Source organism: Wyeomyia smithii, chromosome 3 (genome assembly GCF_029784165.1).
Source record: "Wyeomyia smithii strain HCP4-BCI-WySm-NY-G18 chromosome 3, ASM2978416v1, whole genome shotgun sequence".
NCBI lineage: Eukaryota > Metazoa > Arthropoda > Insecta > Diptera > Culicidae > Wyeomyia > Wyeomyia smithii.
This window is the reverse complement of record NC_073696.1, coordinates 200,800,486-200,810,112: the sequence shown is the minus strand read 5'-3', so window position 1 is coordinate 200,810,112 and position 9,627 is coordinate 200,800,486. Positions and strand designations below refer to the sequence as shown.

At 41.7% G+C, this 9,627-nt stretch overlaps 1 protein-coding gene across 1 annotated transcript; it reads right to left on the bottom strand.

The window, feature by feature from the left end:
* Nucleotides 1-1,621: 1,621 nt before the first annotated feature.
* On the bottom strand, nt 1,622-7,513 carry LOC129730920 (ubiquitin conjugation factor E4 B). Its single transcript, XM_055690563.1, has 4 exons — nt 6,460-7,513; nt 4,702-5,567; nt 3,325-4,641; nt 1,622-3,267 (listed from the first exon to the last, which is right to left on the bottom strand). Exons 1-4 carry the CDS (start codon nt 6,626-6,628, stop codon nt 2,164-2,166), a joined length of 3,456 nt encoding a protein of 1,151 aa, XP_055546538.1. The 5' UTR covers nt 6,629-7,513; the 3' UTR covers nt 1,622-2,163.
* Between the last annotated feature and the right edge of the window lie 2,114 nt (nt 7,514-9,627).

Sequence of the window (9,627 nt, the reverse complement as noted above, 5' to 3'; positions counted from 1 at the left end):
TTTGGCAGCCGGAGCACACTTGGTACAGGAAAAAACAAGTTTGGCGATGCACTCGTCATTTCAAGGCCAGTATACGTAGCTTCGTGCAACCGCTCTCAGTCGCTCGACGCCTGGATGGCCCTTGTGCAGCAACTGAAGGAGCTTCACCGTATGTCACTGTACGTGCTGAAAACTTTTTGGAGAACAGAATCCGCTTTGGTTTCTGCCTTGACTTCAATGTGAGCGGGATGCAGCAATTGATGGATGACATCCTGGAACGTACTTTCCAGCCCGATCGATGCTATCATGTACTGCTTATCAGGCCGAATGTGGATGTTTATCAGCCTGGACAGAAGATTTATGTAACCAAAACTATCGATCGACACGTATTCGATGAAGAAGTCGTAGAAGACAAGAATCAGCCGCCATCGGGGAACCGGTGTGCGATTCCGGCCCCGATACCGATTAAAGATGCGTCGGCAGACACCACGATGTCCAACTGCGGATTGTGGTGGGTCAGTCTTGTTCCCACTTGGTTCCCGCTTTCAGGAGTTTATCCATGGGATATCGCAGCTTTCGCTTTTCAGAACCGTACCTGCCACAGCAGTTTACGGCTGCTAAACACGATCTACCCACGGTAGGGCGGTTGGTGGTGGCATGTTGGCAATCGCGGCGACTTTGTCTGGATCCGATCGGATGTCATCGCTATCCAGGATCTGTCCCAGATACTTGATTAGGTGCATGTTGAAGCTGCATGTCTCGCACGGTGAATTCATATTCCTGGATACGATAAAAGACCAGTTCAAGATTTCGATTATCCTCCTTCTTACCGCTTTTGAGTCCAATGAGCATTGTATCTACCAGTTACTGAATCAGCTCCGGAATTTGATTCCAGAAGACAAGCGGGAGAACTGGAGGTGTGGGTGTTGATGGTGAGGTGGTTTCAGCAACGGAGAGGTCGGTATGGCTGAAATATCAACACCTCGACATCTTCGCAAAAATATCTTCAAAGAAGCGGTAGTGCATATTGGTTTGGCTCAAGGACGTCGTTAAAACCCATTGAGAAATCCGCGCAGATGCGAATTCATCCGTTTGGCTTCCGGACGACCAGTTTTGGCGCCGCCCAGTCGGATAAAGTTGCAGCTAATAATACCGATTTGAATCCTGCGAAGCATAAACTCATTTAGAAAAAAATTGAGGCAATTGTCAAACAATGACTTCGATGATGCCGGGGACAGTCAACAGTGTTAAAAAAAGAAATGCGTTCAAAGTGAAAGAAACATGCTGAGTCAGTGGTATCTTCAACTGTCCAGAGTCTGATAATTTCTATAGAGAAAGTAGTTCGTGATTTGGTCAGACCCGGAGAAACGCAATAATGTAATATTTTAAAACTTAAAGTTGAAATAAAACACTGCAATCCAACCATTTATGTGTTTATTATATCAGAATATGTAGTTCGTTCGAACTGTAGCCATGTAAATAGGCAGTCTAAAAGAGCATTGAACTTTTGACCAAACTGAACAAGCATGAAGCATACAAATCTTATGTAATCTGAAATGGTTCGTTTTAATCATAAATTGCCCCCCAGAACATTTTGTCTGATGCTTTCGAATTCTTAGCGAGTAGAATAATAAAACCGATATGAAATGTTAATATTTATTTTTATTTAAAGTACTATTGACTTATGCTCGACACAAATTTTTCTTCTATTGAATGGGATCCTCCGCCTTATGCTCGACACAAATTTTTCTTCTATTGAATGGGATCCACCGCCGACTTTCTCCTAGTGTTAGCAGCAAACCAAAATTAAAAACAAAAACACTACAATGATCAAAAAGGGTTTATTTATTTCATATTATTGCCAGAGATTACAACTCTGTAGCCAAAAGTCTACCATCAGTTATAAGCTTATTATTCCGCTAGCAGCGTTTAGATCTCCGACAGCTGGCTGGGTTTGTGAACGGTTAGTTCACAAAAACATAGAGCCTCTAGCAAGAACGCAGTGACAGGATCGAGGAAGGGTTTCGCGAAAGTCCTATCTTAAAGCACTATTCATATATAAATATGTCTCTATGTATACCGATTCTAATGTTTAAATTCTGTTGTTGAGTTTTTGTCCTTTCTCGCTATTTTGGCACCTTCCAAAACGCGCCGATATTTCCGTTGTTTGTAAAGTATCAAGTCTTATTGTTTTTTATTCGCGCGGTAATCTTTGATCCACTTCTCGATACGTTCCTTGAGCTCGGTCGCCGGTATGAGCATATCCTCGGTAAGCGGTTGCCGGTTAAATGGATCCGTACTACTGTTGAGCAGATGCCTAGTAATAATAGACCTGTCCATTATGGTTCCGGAAGGTAATATGACCGGATCGCTCATCAAAGTGTCCATCAGCGGATCTTTGAAATCGTCCGGTGCCTCAGCGAACTCGTCTGCGTTCTGCTGATTTTGAATGTATATATCGGATGCTTGACGAATGAGCTTCCGAAATTCATCTACTTCCATTGGTGTGCGGATTCCGATACGTTCTACACGGTTGGCAGCATCTTCGAACAAATGTCGCTCAAATGATCGCTCATCTGCAGCCAATGCTGCGGCGAACTCATCACAGTTCAAGTGCAAGTAAATATCTATTAGCTGACCTAGCAATCGTCGAGGTTCCCAGCCGTATTTCATTGGGTTGCGTACGTGCAAATCATTGCACTTTGGTCCGCAAAGTTGCTGCAGATTGTAATTCAACATAGAACTTAAACGGTCAATCAGTTCGGGTCGTAAAAATGGTTCCTTGATATCGATTGTGAGATAATGGAACATGTCCACCGTTTCCCTAGCTAGCGTTAAATAGGATCTGCACTGCCGCTCGTCTTGAACCAGTTGTCGTTGGCGACTCTGTTGCGCCTCATGCCCGATTTCGGCCCACGCCGTTTCGTTTATCATTAGCACCTGCGTTTCATGGATCCGTTTTAGATACTCCAAACACTCGTCCAGCAAGTAAGTGGTGTCATTCAAGAAAAAATTCACAAACTTGACAAACTGCTTACCACTTTTCGACTCATTAACGATGGCCTGTCGATGAGCCACGCTATCCCACAGACCCTTGAACAAGTGGCTAATGTGGTAGCGAATCGTAAACTTGTCGTAGAATTCGGTACTTTGACCAGTGGTTTCGATGTCGGTGTAGAATTTCATAAGGGCACTTACCAAGGCTGTCTGGGCCAGCTCGTGGTTGATAATCTGCAGATAAAGACGCTGCGACGCCGTCTGAATCGTTGGTGATGTAACAAAAAGGACCTGGAAGACGGAAGCCGTAGGGTTTTATATAGTTATCGTTAGGAAACAAGCGCTCACCTCAATTAACTTGGCAGTGATATATGGATTTTTAATCAGGTGTGGCGCACACACAAGCGTCAGAATCCAGGTGATAATAGAATTATCCACAAAATCGACCACTCCGATGCTGTGCTGCATGCAAAACAAAATAAAATCGGCAATGTCTTCGATGTACCACTCGGGCAAGGAGCAGAAGTTTTCACTCGCCACAAGCGTCGCAGGAGGTATTTTGTTCACAAATGGGCCTTCGATTGGTCGGTTTTCGATTTGATACAGCATGTACTCGCATACGGACGAATAAAACTGCATGCAAGCTCCGAGTACGTTTGGATCTATGACGGCAATATCGCAGCCCAATTTCGCTTTGGAGAGCTTATTAATTTGATTGACACAGCGATCTCGGATTTGCTTGTTTCGACGAGCCACAGGAGTATTCTTCCACTGACTATTACTAGCATTCAACTCGTCAACCATTCTCTGTAACTCTTTGGTAGCCCGCAGCAGTTTATTGTAGCGTTGAATTGCTGGTATTATTCCCAAATGGTGAGCGTGTAGCGTAAGAAACCAGCAGTGAGTAACAAATTTCGGTGTCTCCCATTTCTTCTCCGATCGCAGTTTCTCCAACCATTCGCCGTACTCTTGAGATGAAAGTTTTAGCTTAGTTTCATCTTCAATGTCAATCAAGGCATCTGGATGATGCGGATAGAAAGGATCTACTCTAGACATGTTGATTTTAATCGACAGTAGCTGCAAAATTGACATAAAATTTAGCATGAAACCGTCCTTGGCCAGAAATCGATCGTCGGCGTTGTACTGGATTCGTTTGTGATTGGTTTTCAATATCTCCGAGATATATTTGAGCACCTCTTGGCGACTGTCTAAATTGGTCAACAGCGAAAGGAAAATTTGATGCAAAACTTTTCGAGTGTTTCCGAGCAACGATTGAAACGATGCGGCAAGTGTACGGTCACAGACATTTTCCAAAAAGTGATGTGTCGCAAACTTAGGATTTTCATCCAGTAGCACCGAAAGAGACAGAAAAGGTGCCATAAAGGACACCTTGGATATTTCCCTGGCAGCGTACTTATCCAGGGTCAGTCTTGGTAGGAACACAACGTGCTTCACAATCAACTTGCAGATCGGGTTGGTATTTTCCACTTTGATTTCTACCAGTTCTTTCAGTCGGTTTAACGCATCACTAACGATGTTTTCATTACAAATTGCATTCTGCATGTCAACGTATAAATCATCGAGCACAATCGTAAAAATGGCATCGAAGTCCTCCTTCTTCTTACGCGATTCGACCATTAAACTGGTTAAAAAGTCCGACGGAACCTGAAAAAAAATCACCGTAAAAACTAAATACTGATACTTCTAACTTAACTACGATCAAACCTTATTTTCATACATAAGTTGTAGCAAAGGCGACTTTTCTAAAATAAGCTTTGCTGGATTATCGATCTGGGCAAAATTTTGGAAGCGGTTTTTCGTTAGCAAAATTGCATACTTTAGTGTCTGTTGTCGAATAACGGCAGCAACTTCTGGTAAAACTTCTGCTAAATACATTTTTTTACTCTTTTTAATTTTAGTGTAACTGTAGACCTCGTCGTTTGCCCGACAGTAACAACAAATGAGATAATCTAGTGCAGACACACGGTTCGAGCTGAAAGCCTTCATACTGGGTTTTGACGAGCAAATTCCGATCTCATTGTCAATTTCCATTGCAGTACTGCCACCACCGCTACGTTCCAACACTTCGTCGATGTCGATTGGTTTTACCTTCTTGGACGGAATGTTACTCCAGCTATCCGAGAGGCTTCCACCACAACCATTAGCGTCGATGAGTTTACCCTCATAGAAATCTTTAACGATTTCAGTAATGATCTCTGCACAAAACTCACGATAATTTTTTGCGTCCAGTGCTTCGAGAGCACTCTCCAGCACACTGCTATCGATGTTAAAACGTGCTTCCGAATAACGGATTTGGCTGTTGATGTTCATGATACGAAACACAATTTGCTGCAGCTCCTCACGACTTGCTGCTTCGTCGCGGCATTTGTCTTCCAAACTGCACATAGATTCCGGAACAGTAACAATCGAACTGGAGACGAGATTTACAATCAATGGGTCCTCTTCCATTTTTATGGGAGATTCAACGTTGCTGCCACTGGTACTGTTGGCAGTTTTGTCATTGACACAAGGGTTCCCTACCCCTTCTACGGCATTATTATTGTCGACAGTGGCAGCCTCTGAGCTTGGTTCTGAAAAGGAAAAGTTTGTTAGATTTCAAAAAAATTTCTGTTCTAATTATTTAATTTGAATTTAGTGTGTAGTTTAATCTAGGGGTTTTTATCAAAAGCAAAAAAGCTTTTCTAGTCTAAACCAATTTGATTGCAAATTATTCAAGTTTTTACATCATATTGAACCAGTTGGTTCAGATTTTAAACAAGTAGATATTTTTTCTATAGTAGAAGGTTATAATTATCACATGTTTTTTCAATTTATTGGTTTTTTACAATCTCCTGTTGAAGAACTTACCTTTGCTTGTAACATATATTCATAGCCTATGTCGCAAAATATACTAAACTTTCCTTCTAGTTGAAATATATTATTCGAATATGTCATAGGGAGATCTTCAAACTTTTTTGTTTGTTTTTCTAATAAATTAGAGTACAGCATTTTACATATTGCTGTTTTAAGCATAACAGATAGATTTCGGAAGCATCATATTTTGGTATTTTACCCCGACATAAGCTTCAGTTTTGAAATAAAATGCGCAAATCAAGAAAGGCGTGTCACGTGTCGACATACTTTTGTCAATCAATATGGACATTAATATGCTACAACATTTTACATCGTACGTGAGATGAGATGTGGCTACCGTTTGCAAAGACAAAAAAGAAAAACTCAGTTCAAGTGCAAACGGCTGCTGACCAACTCAGACGGAAAATTGTTGGATGTTTAAATTGTGTTTACAAAAATAGCTGCGTTTGACGATGCGTAGAATATAATTTCAATTGTAGATCGCATTTAAAAAAGGCATTACGAAGCCGAAAGTAGGTTGCAATTTTCAATTTCATTCATTTTCTAGGTCATCAATGACAGCGATTCAAAGCCCGTCTTGCATTTAAAATCTTCCAAATAAAAACTCACCTTCGTCGAGAGAATTCGCCAAAACAGCTGGAACCTGCTGGTTGGAGGCTTCTTTTACCTGCTGCCCATCAGGAGTACTTATGCTGGGGGTTGCTGCCAGCGGTCGGCTAGTTCCCGTTTCTAGCTTACGCAAACGCCGCGCCCGAATCTCCTCCGGTGTGAGCTCCATATCGGACTGCTTCCTCTTTGCCTGTTGAACTTCCACTTTTGAGGCCGTTTTTCTTCACTGACCACCAGGAGACGTCGACTCTAGCAGCACAAACACAAAGGCTTTTGTTTTTCACACGATCCCCGATGCGCTCTCGCCCGTCGTAGTTTTTCTTTTACTTTGCTTTTGCTGTTCACGGACGCGGAGAAAAACGAGTGAAAACGTCACCTATGCGGTAGGAATTTCCTCTATTCGATTTTTCCGCAGTTGATCGTTGTATTATTTTTTCCCGAATCCCCTCTACAGGGCGTTACGTTCACCAGACTGGCACGACGGATTTATTGCTTTTAATTTGTTGTGTTCTTTGCGACAAAGAATTATTTCCTGCTTGCTAACGTCTAACCCTTGACTGCTTTTTGTAGTAGGTAGGCAAAGCAATTCTGTCTAGTCACTCATCAGCACATCGCAGTGATCGCAGTTCACTGTGGTTTAATAATCGCGATCTCTTCTTTCCATCTCCCATCCGCAGCTCGAGAGAATTTGACAAACTAGCTGTCTTCGTCGATGCCCAGCGGTTGAGAATAACTACGAACAAACTAATGCAACGTGAATCACGTGAATCACAGGTAAACTAAAGTCTGTGTAATAGCTATAGTCTGGCGGACTGGCAAACCGTCCATACTATGTGATGTCCGAATACTTCTCGATTGATCAAGTTAATCGATTATCTGCAAAAATATTCGATTGATTTTAATAGAATAATCGACTTGCGATTATTGAACAATCGAATAATATTATTGACCTCGAGTTCTGTTCGATTATAGCTAAGTTTGTCTTAAAATGGGAAAATCGGTTATGCCAGCGGCGACGACAACACAAGATATCGAAACCTGGGGTGACATTGCGCATTTCGTTTCGAGTAAGACCTCTGCCAGGCTGAACGCCAGCGCGAGCGATCGGGCGAGATTTTTGCCGTAGGTTGATGAACAGCTCTATTTACGGCTGTTTATTTACCTACGGCAAGATTCTCGCCAGATCGCTCGCGTTGGCGTTAAGCATGTTTCAGGCCTAAGGCCTCTGCCAGGCTAAACGCGAAATGCGGCGCGAACCGATTCGCCCGGCCGTAGGTTAATGCACAGCTCCACTTACGGCTGTACATTAACCTATGGCCGGGCGAATCGGCTCGCGCCGCTTTTCGCGTTTAGCCTGGCAGAGGCCTAACTCGAACAAAACTGAATGATCGCTGGTGGACGTTATGTTTCGTTTTTCGTATTTTTTTCGACTTTTTGGGTTAGAGGAACCGAAGGACAAATGACAATGACAGCTCCTTTTGAGCTTAAAGCAAAACTGGCAGTATGTGACGTACTCGAAAACAGCGGGAATCGTTTAAATCGAGTTGCACAATGCCCACCCCTGTTCTCAGGTTCTCACCTGTTCAGAATTGTCAAAATGCTTGTACGAAGGAAAACAAAATTTTTTTTCGCGTGTTCCCAAACAAAACCTTTGGGATTCGCGACCACAAAGTTGAAGGGAGATTTTGAAGGATGTTCGCACCTACTCTCATATGTGGTTTTCAACATGTGCGTGGTGACAGGAGCAAAAATATTGCCTTCCTTCTTTTTCTTAAGCAAAAAGCAAACAAAAATCAGTAACTTCATAGTCATGAATATTCGAAACTAGGAAACTACGAAAGATTTATTTAAATAAATTTGCACATCTGCTATCCCTGCATGCACACGTAGCGGTGTGGATTGCAATCAGGGATACCAGATTAGTCGAATCGAAACCTTGTACAGATTGTTACTGTTATTTTCAAATGTTTACTGCATTTCATCATTTCTGTTGAGATTTGCGCACACTTTCTCAAAATATTTGCCAAATTTTGTCTCTATAAGCTTAGTTTGAATAAAAAAATTGAGTATACTTTTGGGTTTCAAGCAGTATTGCCGTATTTTCGCATAATGCCTTGTTCAGACTACTATCTGATATCGCCAGATGATATCGGATATCACTTCGAGCGTTCACACTACAGTGAGCTGATGTGATTTGACATTTGCTTTGGTAATTGAAAAGAGAAGAAAACAAAACAGGTCAAAGCTAAAACAAGATAACAAAAGCAATGGGATTATAGGATAGTGTTGTCAGTTACTTGACTCGCACCAACGCGAACTGTCATATGCAATTGTCAAACTGTGCGGGATGAAAATAGCAAAAATATTTCCTTCCTTTTTTCTCGCATGCAACGCGAATTGCGAAATTTGTAGGGTCAAATGGCTGTTGGCCGTGTTGCCAACTGCTGGTTATTATTGGTTTTCGAACATGATATCCGTGATAGCATGTAGCCGAGGTGATATCCGTTAACAGCTCGATTGTATGGGATATCAGGTAATATGGATGGTGATATGGCATCGATAGCACGAATCGCCTGATATCAGGTGATATGCGATGTAGTGTGAACGGGGTATAAAGTTATTTAGCATGTTTGACTTTCACATTTTTATAGTTGCGTTTTCCGCGTTGCCCTTTGCTGGACGTTACTTTTAAAAAAAGGTCGAAAAAATCAAGAGTGAGCGAAGTTTGGTCTATTTAACTAAAGAAGACAGGACAGTCAGATGCAATTTGTAATAAGTAAATTTGAGTTTTTGTGGTAACCGTCTGCCAGGGTGAGATAAAGTCACGGGACAATGGATACATTGCGGCTGCATTTGCGGCAATTTGACAATTACCCTATACATTTTCTGTCAAATCAACGTCAACGTAACGCAAACGTATGCATTGTGTTTGGGCCTTTAGTGAAAATATTAAATATTCATAGAAACTAATGTTTCAAACTTAATGCTATCTGAAACATATCAAATTTATTCACAACTTGAAATGAATTATAGATAATATAAGCGAGCTATTCTACTTAAACAATATTTCAAAGTTTAGGGTCGAAAACACGCGCAAATAACGTTATCAAAAAATGTCCCATATAAACCAACACGATCAAAAAAACATATCAACTTACCACTCAGAAG

What these genes read in the sequence shown, in the direction of transcription:
- LOC129730920 (XM_055690563.1), bottom strand. Translation starts at nt 6,628, where the DNA reads ATGGAGCTCACACCGGAGGAGATTCGGGCGCGGCGTTTGCGTAAGCTA. An exon ending in GGCGAATTCTCTCGACGAAG is followed by an intron (nt 5,568 to 6,459) that starts GTGAGTTTTTAT and finishes TTTCCTTTTCAG; the next exon opens with AACCAAGCTCAGAGGCTGCC. An exon ending in TCACTGCCAAGTTAATTGAG is followed by an intron (nt 3,268 to 3,324) that starts GTGAGCGCTTGT and finishes TCCGTCTTCCAG; the next exon opens with GTCCTTTTTGTTACATCACC.